The 16436-nt window shown below is 38.6% G+C and overlaps 1 protein-coding gene across 1 annotated transcript; it reads right to left on the reverse strand.

The window, feature by feature from the left end:
• Positions 1-1178: 1178 nt before the first annotated feature.
• On the reverse strand, positions 1179-13173 carry prph (peripherin). Its single transcript, XM_008410006.3, has 10 exons — positions 13074-13173; positions 7813-8374; positions 6241-6301; positions 5393-5488; positions 3923-4087; positions 3386-3511; positions 3078-3298; positions 2933-2985; positions 1972-2045; positions 1179-1895 (listed from the first exon to the last, which is right to left on the reverse strand). Exons 2-10 carry the CDS (start codon positions 8355-8357, stop codon positions 1833-1835), a joined length of 1404 nt encoding a protein of 467 aa, XP_008408228.2. The 5' UTR covers positions 8358-8374; positions 13074-13173; the 3' UTR covers positions 1179-1832.
• Between the last annotated feature and the right edge of the window lie 3263 nt (positions 13174-16436).

The raw sequence follows: 16436 nt of genomic DNA on the forward strand, positions 1-16436 counted from the left end.
CCGAGTTGCAAAGATCCAGAGATGCACGAGGCGCTGAGACACGCTGCGCATGCGGCGGCGTCAGCTCGTGCCGCTGCGTGTCCGCTTCAACGCGCACAATGAACCGAGCTCCGTGCTCATGATAAATTAAAACAAATTCAATAATTTCCATTGGCATGATTTATCTCTTCTCTTTTTATTCCTCTCTTTTTCTACAAAAAACTGTATGATAAAAGCTTTCAGGTTGGTGCTTTGGTCTCAGCTAAACTTTTCGTTGAAGGAAAATTTTATTTACAAAGATTTCAAAATTCATTTTATTTGTCGTTTTGTTAATTTATTTTGGATATTTGAAAGGCCTTCCAATTGCAGTGTTAAATGTTCATTATAATTTAAAGTTTACTGATCTTTCAGATTGTGTTCTTGCATTATAATTATGCCATTAACAATTATTACTTAAAAATGGTCTAAAAACAACAATAATATTGTTTATCAAAAATCAAAATTTGTTATTGTGACAGGTCTACACACATATGATATATAGTGTAGTTAGTTTATTGCCATGGATGGGATAGTTACTTTGAAAGAGTAATTTGATCACTCAAAGAAAAATTCATCAGCTAGAAAATGTGCATCTCTTTTCCCTCCATCGTTTACGTTTGTGTCGCTGGTGTTACATATGAAACGTATCTCCCCAAGGAAAAAGAAAGCAACAATATGTGTTTTCTAAAAATAATCACAAATGGATACGTAATTTTAATCTGATTATTGGATTGTAAATAGTAACACGTTAGATTACTCGTTACAAGGGGTCAGATTAGAGTAACACGTTGATGACACCATTGTTTGACATTTTTGCTCAAGCTATTTACGGATCTTTCAAGTTTCCGATATGTGTCCCCCCCAATGATAAACTTGCTCCTACGCCCTTGATTCCACCCATCAAGCCCATTAATCACACAAAAGGAAAACATATTCAGATTAAGCATGTTTAAACCTGAAACTCTGGTGGTAATCTATATTTCTAAATATGTTAAAGTTATGACCCAAAATCACAAAAAATAAGAAGCAGTTAATTAACTTGTAATATTCCCTTTTCACCCTGCTCTCTAAATCCTCTTTAACTCTAACTAAAGGATACTAAAAACATATAGTAAAATAGCTCATATTTTAAAAGTGTTCAAGGACACAAACAACAAACATTTGTTCCAGTTATATTTATTTGCACATTCATATTCTTTTGTTATTCGTGCCAGTCACACATCATTGAAAAGCACATTCTGCAGAAGTGTAGTCGGACATACTTTCAGTGTCAGCGTTTTTTTTCTTTCCGTCTTGCGTGTTCATGAACTAATCCACGTTATTGAACAGTGAGAGGATAGCAAAGCTTCTAAAACAAAAGCCAACGGTTTTAAATAATCTCCGTTTGTGTTTTAAGGTGTGTTGGCCAGAGGGCAGTGTCAGCAGGTTTGTTACTATAAGGCATACATACGTTATAACTCCAGCTACAAATATCTCCTATCTAAGCCACCCGTTTCAGTCAGTACTTCACTTCACTGCTGTAAATGCACGGTTGTCCAGTTTTCCACAGGACTGAACTGTAAATCAAGGCCTCGAGTGGTACAGTAGTGAAGTGGATTTGAACAACTCATCAATCGCTTCCATAGCACCAAAGTGACTCTGTCCAAAGGGATTCATCCAACGCGGCACCTATGCTGAGACAGCACATTGCTAGACAATGACACACAGCCTAACTAATGGAAATGAAAACTAAATTTGCCAGAATTATTATTTTCTACTTTTTTCACTTTGTTTTGTTTCTATGATGGCACGGCATCCATCATCACAGTTTACATTTACTCGTCCTTGTCGGTTTTTCCCGAGTCGCTCTCCTTCTCCCTCCTGGATTCCTTCACCACCTGGTGAAGAAAGCACACATTCAGAAATGTGGATTTTCAGAATCCAATCGTCAGATTATGTCATAAATCCTTCTACCTCTCCATCTCGAGTCTCCACGGTCTTTATCACCACAGTTTTTTTGCCGTGAGTGTCCGGAGCTCTTTCATAGTCTGTAAAGACAGTGAGACCCAAGAGCGACATAAAGCTGCTGTCGTAATATTTCATTTTTATAAACAGCTCTGGAAAAAATGAAGAGCTCACTGCACTGAACCCAATTGAAAACCTGCAAGTTATTCCACCAAATGTTGATTTCCGAACTCTTCCTGAGTTAAAACATTAGTTTTGTTGTTTCTGAATGAATATGAACTTGTTTTCTTTGCATTATTTGAGCTCTGAAAGCACTGCATCTTTTTTTTTGTCATTTTCTGCAAATAAATACTAAATTGTTGCCTGGAATTTCGGAGACATGTTGTCAGTAGCTCATAAAATAGAAGAACAATGTTCATTTTACTCAACATATACCTATAAAGAGTCAAATCAGAGAAACTGATCATTTTAAGTGCTCTCTTAATTTTTTCCAGAGCTGTACACATGGTGTAAGAATTTACATTTAGATGGAGCTTTGCAGCAAAGACAAGAACTGATAAGTTGAAGAACAAACCACCAATCACACAGAGACCTGATAAACTACAAAGAGGCTGCTTAGAGTAAGAAAATGGGTTTTAAATAGCTGGGTTAGGAAAAAAAGTGAAAGTTTGCCCAATATAGTTTGATTTTCTGATCTAACCCGTAAAGTAGTGCGGCAGGAAATCTTCCTTCTGAGATGAACAAGTAGCTGCTTTGAAAACAATAAAATTAAACCAATGAATACAAGGCTACGCAAACGTCAGCTTAAAAACGTTGCCATCATTTTGTAATTTCAGTTTCAAAAAATATACATTTTTAAAATACTTTTTTTTTTCTGATCACAAAATAATTTGCATCTAAACAAGAAATTCGTCCTGATTAGATTTCAACTGTTAATCTAATCTAGCTTGAAGAGCGAAAAGCGTCTTACCTCGATCACCAAAGTGGTTGCTCATACCGACGTTGAGGATTGGAATAGAAATCCTGTGAGGTAAAAATGTTTTTATTATAAAATATGCAGTCTAAATGTTGAATATTGTGCCCATAGTTAAGATATGAAAGGTTTTCAGCTCCACCTGCTCTCCTCTCCTTCCAGCAGCTTGCGGTAAGTGGCAATCTCAATGTCCAGGGCCATTTTGACGTTGAGGAGGTCTTGGTACTCCCGGAGGTGGCGCGCCATCTCCTCCTTCAGGTGGCGGATCTCGTCCTCCAGTCTGCCTACATTGTCCTGGTAGTTGCCGATCTCGACGCCAAACTGGTCCTCCATTTCACGCATCTGCCTCAGCAGAGCTTCGTTCTGGAAACAGAGGAGAGGAGCAGCGGCTTTAAGCAAAAAGGAATAATGGATTTACATGTAGAAGCCAGGATCTGCGTTTGCTCTTACTGTGTTCTTCAAGGCGTCAGTTTCACAGTTTAGAGCCTGGATCTGCCTCCGGGACTCACTGGCGTCCTGCTTGGCCTGCCTCAGAGCGTCAGTGTTGCGCTTTGCAGACTCAGTCAGGTCCGCAAACTGCCAGAAAAAGAAAAAAAATTAAGCACACAAACCTACCCTGCGGAAACACAAAATACTACCAAGTATTTATAGTGAAAATATCTCAGTTCACTTAAAATAAGACAAGCCTAACTTACAAGTAGCTTTTCAGCAAGATATAGGAGCTTATTTTAAGTCAGTAATTCCTTAATATGGATGAAATAGTACTAGTTCCACTGACAGATTATTTCACTTGTCTGGTGATAAGTGAAATAATCTTTTTTTTTAATGATAAGCATGATTTAAAACAAGTTCCTATAAACTTTACTTCTGTTATTTTGTCTTATTTCAAGTTTACTAATATATATGCACTTGAAACTAGACTAAAAATACTTGACACAGTGTAAACTAACGAGCATTTCAGTGTATCTGTGCGTTTGTGTACCCCACCTTGGACTTGTACCACTCCTCAGACTCCTGCATGTTCTTCATGGCGATGGTTTCATACTGCGCCCTGATGTCCCTCAGAGCGCCGGTCAGGTCCGGCCTGGAGCTGTTGTCCACCTCCATCTTCAGCTGATGGGTTTGGACACTCACTTGCACATCTTGAATCTCCTGCAAGGGAAGCATTCAAAACAAATGGATTCAGGTACAGATCAGAGTTGATTCCTGCGATATCGCACACGCCCATGTGCAAAACATCTTTTAATTCAGTACATGTTATCAGAAACAGTCACAACTAAAACAAAATTGCCATATTATATATTACTTAATTTGATGGATGGCAGATTGATTTCTACAATATAAAACACTAAGAATCCCATTTTTCAAGCTTCCTTTTAAAGCCTCCATAGACACAGTAAAATGTCTATGGATGAGATACCTGGTATGACTAGATATCTCAATCTAAGATGCTCCTAATATCAAGAAAGCATTGAAAAATACTTTTGTGAGTGCTTTTACAAACAGAACAAAGGATTCTTAATCTCAAATTGTATTTTATAGTTTCTCTTTTTGCTGTAAAATAACTGAATTGAGGTCTGACCAACATCTCAGACAACTTTTAAAAACAAGAAATAACCCTTTAAAATAAAGGAACATAATCATTTAATGTGAACCAGACAGTAAGCTCGGTCATCATCATTCACCTCTGTGAACAGAAATGTGTTCATGAGTTAAATGTGAACGTTACCACAAGGGGGCGCTCATTCCCACTGACTAAAAATAACGTGTTTTTAATTTTTGTATAAAAATACAAAACGCTAATTTTGAAAACTTTCATCTTATCTTTCCTATTGTCAAAAGTAGAAATTGTTGCCTGTTATCCTCCTTCGGCCTGTAGGAGGCGCTGTGTCTCCTGAAACAGCGCTGTGTTTTCCAAAGTAATTTTCCAACACAGATGCAGGAACAAAAGCACATAAAATTATATGTTTGAAAGTTTGAAAAGTCTGGACACTGATAGGTATTTTTTTTTATCAAGTTACTGCGTGTTTTTATTGCATTGTGTCAAAAATGTTCACCTCTACTTTATGTGTGACGTCACAGGTTGAAGCAAACAAACACAAGGTGAGTTGTGGAAGGAATGTGGTGATATAACACAGCTTCAAAAACCTAATTTTCAAATTCTAAGCAATAAAAAGGGACATTACCACATGCTTTTTATGCACTAAGACAGAAAAATTCACCTGAAAGTGAAGACTAAAGTATAAGAACTGATAAGTATTTTCTACTTCATGTCGATTATATAATATCTTGGGTAGTAATGGTCCAGTTCTGGCAGCAAATATTTTAAAATAGTTAATTTAGGGTTTAGTTAGAAATTAGTGTAACTCGGAGTGATTTTTATTTATTTGTACTCCAAGATTGCACAAATACCATGAAAGTACTTTTCTCCAGTGGATCAGAAGAAGCGTCGCTTACTTCATCATGGAGTTTCTTCAGGAATTCAATCTCATCCATGAGAGATTCAATCTTCCTCTCCAGCTCCAGACGGGACAACGTAGCGTCATCCACATCCTGGTTGTTTCACAAGAAAAAAAGCACGTTAAAGTGTGAGAATGAAACTCTAGAAGCTAACAGGAGCTTTAGTATATTTCATGCCCTAGCTGAGGACTGTGGTTCTGTTATATTTTTACAAAAAAATTAACAAAAAAGAAACAATTTTCTGCATCCTATTGTTTTATTTTATTTGAGTATTGTTATTCTGAAGTGCTGTTGCCTTTACTTTGCTGACTCTCTGGCCCTCTGCAGCAAATTTAATTTTACCGTCTATGTGCTTCTTATCTGAAAACTTCTTTTCCAAATTACCGAATTTGTTTGTGTAATTCAGGAGTAAAAACAGATTACTTTTTTTTTTAGCTGAACTGTTAGATTGTGGATGTTTTTAAATCATGAATGCGTGTGGTGTATCAGAAGTCTCTTATTTGATGCTGAACTTTAACATTAAGAAAGTGCTTGTATTTATTTAGTCTTTATAAAAATATTTTACTTCCATACATATATTTTTTTAAAAGGCAGCTAACTCTTAAGCTATTTGCTCCCTTTTTGACTCAGTGCTTCTAGGTTGGAAAGCTGTGATGCAGATTCTCTGAATCCGTATTTGAATTTATAATTTAACACCATGTTAGATTTCTCCCTGTCATATTATTGTGACGTTAGCATGGAAGTGTTGGAGGTGAAACATGCTTCAGGAGCGTTCAGCCTGTTATCTGACACGATAAACCCTGAAAAGAATTCAATAATCCTCATCAAACGACCTCTGTGTTTACCTTGCGGAAGGCAACCAGATTACTTTCAGCGTCCGCCCTCTTCTGGGCTTCTTCATCCAACCTGCAAGCAGAAAAAAAAAAAATAATAATTCAAAACATTAAATAGATTCCTCCAGGGCCCTAAAATCTAATTGTAATTTCTTTCTTAAGAAAGGGAGAGTGGTGTAAAAGCTTTTTGACTGTGTGAACCTTCCTGTCAAAGGTGGTGCCAGGGCATCAGATGGCGAAAAGCTTCCTGGATCAATCTGGTAATTCACCGCCCTGCTAAAAGCATTTTGGGAGCGAGCCCACTGGGACCACCAGGTGCTTTGTTGAACTAATGCGGCTTGTCTGCAGTTCACTGAGGTCAGAGCCACAAACCGAATTAGGCTGCATATACACACACTCATTGTTGTCTGGAATCCCAAAAGATTATTTCAATATAACATTTCTGTGGTACTGCAAAAAAAAAGTATATTATATTATAAAATTATAGTGCTTTTGTCCAATGTCCATGTTAAATTAAATGAAAGAGAAAGTGTTTCATTCAATTTCAGCCTCATCCAATTATGGTAATGGTCCTGCAGGCGGGAGTGTCTTGAGGAGGTTTTTTTCAGTTTCTGACTTATTAGGAGCGTGTGTGTCGAGGTGTAGAGGTGGACATAAAGTATTAGCCGTCCCTCGGCTCTCATCTTTTATTCATGCTGTGCTTCACGGGGCCGTTTTTGTCCTAATGGGCTGTCTGGCACCGTCCCAGCAGAAGGACACTGGAACAAAACTAATGGAGTTATTGAGTCACATTGATTTTTTTCCTGATGCTATTCTTTCTGAACTCCATTTTTTTTTTTTTACCTTCGTCTCGTCTCCTCTCCCTTTTTCTTCTTGCCCCTTCCTGTCCCTCAGCTGGCCCCACCCTGTGACCAGTCCCTCCCTCCGCCCTCAGTCACTCCACAACGCCGGGTTTTGATCTGGTAAAAATTTAGAGCTGCACAAATCGCCGCCACCGTAATATGAGCCAAACCTCCATGTCAAAGGATGTGACAATTGGTTTGTGACTACATTTTAAGCATAATGCATCCAGATTCTGCAGGCTATTAATACATTTGGCTTGCTGGATGGTGTTTCACTGCCCTTGGATTGATTTTGCTGAGATGCTAAAATCCTCATAGTGAGCCTGGAAAGTAATGATAATAGAAAAGAGAGCTAAGACGGAGGACAATGTGGGTTTATTGCAACTGATTAAATCATCACAGTTGAATATTTTATTAAAAATATACAACTTGAGTCATTTAAGCAGATGCTATCCCTAAGAAAACTGAAATACATTATTATTGTTTTCTGTGGGTCTCTACTTCAGTAAAAACGTATTTTCATCGTACATGGCTGCAGTCTGAGCTCCTCATGCGCTGCAGCGTCCTGCATCGGGTTGCTGCCAGAGCGCCACGCCCTAAAACACCAACAGCAAAGTGGAAGATGACTCTGCTCTCTATCTGTTTGTCTCCTAACGCTCACAGAAACCGAATGTGTGTGATGGTGGCAGCATAACGCTGTGGGATGCAGCGGCCTGTCAGTGTGCGTCACTTTCATACCAACCTCTGCTTGATCAGGGACAGGTCTTCGGCCAGGTTGTCCCTCTCCAGCTGGTACTGGTCCCTCTCCTTGCCGACCGCGTCCAGCTGGCGCCTCAGCTCCCTCAGCTCCTCCTGGAACAGCTCGGAGGCCCGGTTGGGCTGGCCGTGCTGGTACTGGCCCTTGAATTGGTTCAACTCCTGCGTCAGGGCCCCGTTCTGCTGCTCCAGGTAGCGCACCTTCTCGATGAAGCTGGCGAAGCGGTCGTTGAGCTCCTGCAGCTCGGCCTTCTCGTTGCTGCGCGTGGCCAGGAACTCCTGGTTGATGGCCTCGGCCAGGGTGAAGTCCACCTTGTCGTAGGAGAGGCGCTGGACCTGGGGGGCGGGACGGGACCGCTGTTGGTGGTAGGTGGTGGAGCGGGCGGCCACGGCGGGCGAAGCCGAGCGGCCGTAGCGGCCTCCGGACATGGGAAGACGAGAGGAAACGGGAGAGTAGGAGGACAGGGAGATGGGGTGAGGGCTTCCAAAGGTGCGCCTGTAGGAAGTGGAGGTCACCGAAGAGTGGCTCATGGTTGCGCTGGTTCTCTCTGCCGCAGAGAAAGGAGGGAAGAAGTGGAGGCTCTGAGATGCTCCTGAAGCAACAGGACATCAGACTGAGGAGAGCTGGAGGTTTTTATGCCCTCACCCCTCCCTCAGCTGTCCTCACCCCACCCACATCCAGCCTTCCTCTCTCCATCCCTCATCACCATGCATGCTTTGGCCACTCCCTGCCCTCGCAGACAGGACCTGCCTCTCTCCTTCCTGCCCCTGCAAACTAGATTTTTATCATCACTTCTCCATCCTTTTCATCAGATAATTTTGCTCTAAGCCAGATTTAACTTTGTCTTTTCCCTGAATCACATATTGATGCCCTCATTGTCACTTTTCCAGCAGATTAGCTGGTTAGTTTTATCTTCTTTTTTTCCCCATCATATACATATGCACTCGTTGCTTAATGCCTGGCAATAAGGGATTTGAAATCCTAACCTGTACTGATTCTCCTGGACTTTTATTTGATTCTTTTTTCCTCCCCGTCCATTTGTCTCCCTGCCTCTCGCCTCTGTGTCGGACTCTCCTTTTACAGTAATGGAATACTTTATTGATATTCCGGCCGTCTGGGTCGGCGCCATGACTCTGCAGTTATTTTACGCCTTTGGAAAAAGCTCCATGTCCAGTAATCCCAGTCAGGACTGGCGTTTTCAGACCATTAAGTCCATTTGCGCGCGGGGTCGGCTGTGGGTGTCTAGTTCAATGAGTTCATGTCGGGGCAGGATGCGAGGACGACACCAGAAACAGGCGGTGGCTGCTGTCATTACACGCTCAGTGACATTAAACAAACCAGTTTTAGTTATAAGCAAGGCGCCTTGCAAAAGTATTCAAACCTTTCAGCTTTTCCACATTTTATTGAGCTAAAGTCAGAAACTTAAAGTGTTTTATTAGGATTTTATGAGATGTGCCAGCAGAAAATGTCACCTTTATTTGAACCTCTCCATCTGAGACGATTCCTCTGTGCTAGATTTGATTATTTATTCTGCAAAATGAACTTAGTTCATTTAAAACGGGGTCTGCATCCGGTGGCCCTAAAGGCGCATGTGGCTCCTCCCAAGTGTCTCTTTAGAGCTAAAATTAAACAGAAACGAGCAATTATGTTCATAATAGGAGTAATAGAAAAGGAGAGATTAATCAACATGAATATATGGGCCTATACTGATATTCAATATTAATATTGCTATCATGGCAAATAACCCATATTTCTACTGATACTATATATATTTCTCTGCTCTTTGGACACTGTGAAAAACAAATCAAACATAGCCAACACCCTTTTCTCCAAAAACACATTTATTTACTTATTTATTTATTTTGAAGATGACAGAAGTATAAAATAACCCACATAAACAAGGGATGCAAAAGACGTCTATTTTTGTACAATGATCTTAACATGCTTAAAAACATGGAATAAAGGATCAGATAGAAATAAAGATCAACATAAGCTTAAAAAAGGTTAACATCAGAGGTACTGATGGAGACGATAATGCTGATCTAACACACCTCCCTACACAAAAGGGGCTTTTATCAGTTCCTTTTGTATGTTTTTATGCAAATATTGCTTTTTTTTCTCTTTTTATTTTTATTTTTTTTACAAAATAGCAGACAGTGTATAAATCAAATTTAATTTGCACAATATTTTTTTTCCAGAACAGTTATTATAATAATTGTCTAAATGTCTCTAAACGTCCCGGTAGAGCTCAGTCTTCAGAACCAAATTCTTAGAAAAGCTTCCGTTGGAAAAAGGAAGTTGAACCCAACCAGGTCAGGCAGGACTGATCGCCCTAATGGACCGCAGGGCTGAACCAAACCCATAACCCGCCTTCCTGTGCAGACACAACCACCGAAGTAAAGACTGCAGAGAGTCTGACTCCACCATCACTTTGCTCTCTGTTCCTGAGCAGAGTCTCTGCAGGTCTGTAGCCATCTCTGTTTCCAAATGTTTCTTCAAAATGACCATTTAATCATTAATATTTCCCCCTTGACGCCTGAGAACGAGGCGTCTTTTCTTCTTCCTCTAAGAGTGCACTTCTTAAAAACCCAGTGGGAACTTGGAAATCATGCCGGCATTGTTTATTCATGAGACTTGATGGTCGCGATGATAAAAGTCATTTGCACCAGAACAGAGAGTTTAAAATGAGCCATTGACGATTTTACTGAATGTCTGTTATTTACAGCCATGTGAAGCATGAATGTAGATGACCGATTTTACATTTGCTCACCTTCCGGAGTGAGATGGGTTTTTTTTGCAGACAGTCTTAGTTGATGTCATACAGAGCATGCTCCGTGTCGACTGGGTGTGGCGATTTCCTCCCTTTGTGTCCCAATTGATGCTTCATGCACTTAAGCTCTGTCGTATTTCCAAACTTAACCTGTTCACATGCATTTGGATGATTGCTATGATAAAGTTGCAAATTTGTAGTTGAATTTAAAAAAATCTGGTTATTTCTTATTCTAACTCCAACACATGCATGCACACTTCTCTCCCCTCTGCATGGCAGCCACAGCCCAGGTCTGTTTCTCTGTCTAACAAATGGCCTGTTAGACATTGCTCTGTAATCTAATCAACCTGCTTTATGCTCAGTAACTCTCTCCTCTCTTTCCCTCCCCCTCCGACTGCTCTGTCTGAACAGGGCAGAACCTCACTTCCTCCAGCCTGCCTTTATAGCATCTCTGATGGGTTTTTCATCATTGTTAAGGCCATCTGAGTTTCCATGTCCTTGTTTAGCAATGCACACTCCAGGAACATAAACCTACATGCAAGCAAAACAACAAAAAATAACCTAGCGGCTTGTGTCACTAACACCAACCCCGGCCAGATGCCACCATTAGCAAATGATCCCCCTGCTTGTCTTAGAAATCCCACAGGAGCAAGGAATCCAATTCAGGTAATTTGACACGGTCGAGTGAAATATCTGTGATCATTTCAATACACTGAGCACAGTGTGTGTATGTGTGTGTGTGTATGTGTGTGCGTGTGTGTGTGTGTGTGTGTGTGTGTGTGTGTGTGTGTGTGTGTGTGTGTGTGTGTGTGTGTGTGTGTGTGTGTGTGTGCGTGTGTGTGTGTGTTAGGTTTTATATACAAACAGAAATTTAGATACATCAGTCACAAGATAAAGTAAGATAAAAGGAAGATTTTATTGTGGGGCAAAGATGAAACTTAATATTTCTCTGTAATAATGGATTGGGAGTCAAATGCAAAGGAAGATTACATCTGCTTAAGCATCAGTGATGCTGGATACTTAAGTTGATTTGCAAATGTAATTTCTAGATCATTATTCAAACCCAAATCTGTCAGAATTTCTAGAGGTATTTGTTGAAAACTGTGTGGTTTTGTTCCCACTTTGTTTCATGACTTTTTTGTTGCATTGTGTTTTTCTTTTACTCTTTTCCATTTTTGTAGTTGATGCAATCCCAGTCATAATACATCTATTATATACATGTATGTCCTGCTAATTTAAGACTTTTCTGAAGACTAACATTAAGCTTCTTAAATGAGCGCAAAATTCAGTGCAAACTAATTTAAATAAGCTTTACCATTCTGAAGATTTCTAACCAGAATCGTACCACAGTTTTGTTAAAACCACAAAACAAAATTCTTCCCAAGAGACTATTTTTCCAAATACTAATGAGTGAATTCCTATATATAAGAATGCACAATTCCCGATTCGGGTAGAGAAAATTCAGAAGATATTCAAACTTGTGTAGCCAGTTCTCTTGAATCACATTCAATATATTTTGATAGAAAAGTTCAACATTTCTTTAAGTCTGTGTTTCTCAAACTTTTTCAGGTCAAGAACCACTTAACCCATTTAAAAAACACTCATGGACCACCCAACCTGAAATTACCTCCTCCAATAACACAACATCTTAATATATACAACGTGAAATTCAAAGAGCAGTCCATTAACTCATTGTCTTGGTTCCTCCTAATGAGAAGGGTGGGGCTGTTTTGTAAATGTGACTGGCCTCTATAAAACCATGAACACATCTACTCTAGTCATTTTGAGGTCATTTACAGATTCTGAACGTGTGAATTCTACGCTTTCCAATGATAGAAAACATATGGAGCTTAAAAAAAAAGTTATTTACTACAAGTGTTGAGTGCACCAATGATAGTTAGGTCTATTTGTAATTTAGAAGTGTTGAATACGATGCTTGCCACTATTGTATTTGTATTGGCACTACTTTGTGAAGCGGAAGGTTACGCGCTTATTAAGACAATAAAGGCGGAGCCTCCCTGCTTCTTTTCGTTCTCTGTGTGTTTGGCCACAGAGCAAGGCAGCGTGACTACCAGTTAAATTGATAATATCTCCTATCTCCTATATATTTTCATAAGTAAGTTAATACTTCTGCAACGATGTATTCACGAGGCACAAATGATGATGAAGAGTCCAGAGCCTCCCGTGGAAATAATATGAGTTCCGCTGCAGAAGTACCGACAAGAAGCATAATAAAAATAAAATAGACTTGCCTTGCATTAGCAAAAACAAACATTTTCTTTCAGCCAGTAAATAGTACAACTTAAATAATTTTATTTTAGGTGTTAAGATGCAGTTAGTCCGTGTGGGGCTCAGCTCTGTTCACTGCTTCACCGTCATACCGCATTCAGCACAGCGACAGACCGAGATCTGCATGCATGTAGCATGTTAGGTGTCGCAATAGTGTTCAAAAACAAGTAAAAGTTCTGCAACTCACCCTGGGAAACTTCAGGCTTCACTATCTAAAGGATTTATTTTTAGTGACCCGGTCTTAACCCGTTTATCCATTACTATTTTTTAGCACAATCCTTTGCTAAGCTAACTGTAGCCTAGCACTTTGAGCTAAAGTAACGGCAAATAAACGGCTGTTTACATGTAGTACCCCGCCTACTACAAGGGGGCGTCCGCGGAACACCAGTGGACAGGAGACCACACTTTGAAAAAGGCTGATTTTAGCCTAAAGTATGTGTGATATATGTCCATGAAGAGTGTATGTATACTTTATATGCTTCACTACTCACATTGTTAATGTCACGATAAGGCAGGTGGTTATGTTGAGTTTTATTTACGGGTATCATGTTTTCAAATTTTACTCAAGTAAAAGTAGCACTACTTCAAAAGTATTTTTACTCTAGTAAAAGTAAAAAGTAGTCATTCAATAAATTACTAAAGTAAGGGTGAAAAAGTATTTGGTAAAAATATACTCAAATACTGAGTAAGTGATCAAATTATCCATCACTTAATATTTAAAAATTACATCATCAGACAGATCACAATATAAAATTAAGTGGAAATGTTGGTATTTTAAGTACCAAAATGACAATAATACATATGTGTAACAAAAAAGTAATAAAATGAGGTAAAATATTTTTTTTCAAAATCAGTTTCTTTCAATAAGAAAACAATTGAAACTTGGTCTGTGTCTTTGTCCAGTAAATTTTTGGTTAAAACATGTTTGTTTTTCATTCAGTGGGTAGAGAATCCAGATATTTGACTCAAGTAAGAGCAGAGATACTTAAAAGTAAAAAGTACTTTTAAGAGAAAAAGTATTCCTAAAAGTAATTTTTTTTCAAAAAAGTAATTGTAACTAGTTACTCTGGTATCACAGAAACATGACCATATATAATTTCCCTCCGCTTGATGCTTTGTATTAGTTGAGCACATTATATTTCCGTGGCATAAGCTGAGGTTTTTGGAAAAGTTTAAAGGGTATGAATACTTTTGCAGTGTGCTTGAAGCAGTGCTGCTACGGCCTCCATTGTAGTGAAGGTTTCTGCAGGGCGGGGGACAGATGAAGGTAATTACATCCCTTTCAGATCTGTTGCCAGGGAGTGGCGAGCTGCAAAAGTCGCTCAGATTAATGAGCGCTTCCGGGGAGATGTCCTCTATCTGACTCATCTCAAATTTGGCCGCTGCAGAAACCCGACATTTTCCAAAAGTATATAAAATAACAACAGAACAACACATTTTACGTCTTTCCTCTGTGCTCCAGCTCGCCCTGTTATTAATGACGGCGGCTCTGTGTGACACTGACCTACTAAAAGCTGCATGGATGCTTTAGCTGAGGCGGAGAGATCATCTACTATCTGTGAGAAGAGAAAGGATGGCCTCCCAGAAGGGCTGTTGTGGAGTCAGAGGTGAACAGAGACGGCTGAACCGTTTTTAATCCATGCATGGCAGAGAGACGTGGTAATAGCTGAGAGTGATGGATGGCCTTGTTAGACAATTACTGTAATGGAGTACTGCAGGGTTCCACAAGTATGTTGAGTGGAGATTCACGTGTACTGTAAGTAAAAAGAAATTAAGGAACACAGAGGAAAGCTGAACACATTAATAACATGCTGATGTAAGTGCTTCTTTACGTCGAGTAAAGTGATTCATCTCTTATTATATTATTACTGGAACCCTTCCTACCTGGAAAATATGGAAATAAATGATAAGACAACATGATTGAAAAGGTAAAATACATAATTTTCTTTTAAATTTATGTTTTGAAAAATCAGTTTTTACTTCCTCGTTGCTCTGCTTCTTTGTTTCCACCAGTGAGCCGAGGCCAAAACTGCTTCCATTAAATATTTTGCTGCAGTGACGTCAGTTTTATTCCTGCACTGCAGTGTGTCATCGGACATTGTGCATTGTTGCTCTATAAGTTATAAGCGGTCTATAACGTTATCATAAATCTGCTTAAAGTCAATAACAGATCACACTAAGAAATATTTTATTGCACATTCAGCTCAAATAAACTTTTAAGTACTACGATTCTCCATTAAACTAATTCCTGCTTAATATCTCACTGCTAATTGTGTAATTCCTTACAATATTGCTAAAAATACCATATCTTTGTTTTTTTTTAATTTTTCTTTTAAGTTACTTATTGTGAAATAAAATTATCTTTAATATTTTAATGCTTTAAAACACCAAGAGTTACTGTGGTGAAGTACATGCCTAATGTGTAGAAAACATTACCCTGATGTAGTTTTATACATAGTTTAATACATTTTTCACATGTTTTATATGGAATGGTAAAAAGTAAATGTATTTATCATTTAGTATCAATAAATATTTACTTAGTGTGCCATAAAATACATGCAGATCTTCTAGATCACAGGAAAACAACAGAATTCAGTATAGTTAAATAGTTAATTCAATTAAAAAATGTATATAAAAAACTCTTTAAAGGTAAAAACATTTTATAGATCATTTTAAATCATAAAGTTATACATCTTTGTTTGACAAACAAGAATGAAGACCCTCTTCCCCTCTAGTGATGACTGATGGATATTACAGCTTAAAGAGACATGAAGCCCGAAGCAAATAAAGGGGCGTAAATAAATAAATAAATAAATAAATAAATAAATAAATAAAATAATAATAATATATACTTGTTATTATTGAAAAGCTACTAGAAAAGCAGGTCCTGCAGCACAGTTATCTGCTACAGCAAGTTAGAAAAGTTTCAGTTTAAAACTCAAATTATCTTTTCCTTCAAAAATATGAGATAACTTTTCTTTTTAGCATATAGCAACCATTGGGCAGCTATTTGTTTTATAGGATTTATTTTGTTTTATTGTTATTGAGCATTCTGGGTAAATGTTGCATGTTGTTGGATATTATTAGCTGCCATTAGGGAAATGACTCAAATGCTGCACATTTGTAACGTCAAATTACTTGGACTTAACTCACTACCTGTCCTCTGAGGACAGGTCTGCTAAATATATATATATATAGCCAAATTTGAGATGAGTCATATATATATATATATATATATATATATATATATATATATATATATATATATATATATATATATATATATATATATATATATATGTGAAGCTTTTCATCATTTCATTTCGCAGCCTGCCTGTGCAGCTGGTCTCTTCTTTCCTTCACTCTGCGCAAACGCGCAGCAACAAATCCTAAGCAATGTGGAAGTGAGTGAATGGGGAAGTTTGCGTGTTGCTGCGGAAAATTGAAGCACGTGGGATGAAGCACGTCAAAATGCATCAACACAACGAAGCTAATACGACATAAAAACAATGCCATACTTGACGGAGTTTGGCTACATCAAGGCTCACTG

Source organism: Poecilia reticulata, chromosome 5 (assembly GCF_904066995.2).
Source record: "Poecilia reticulata chromosome 5, P_reticulata-male-v2, whole genome shotgun sequence".
NCBI lineage: Eukaryota > Metazoa > Chordata > Actinopteri > Cyprinodontiformes > Poeciliidae > Poecilia > Poecilia reticulata.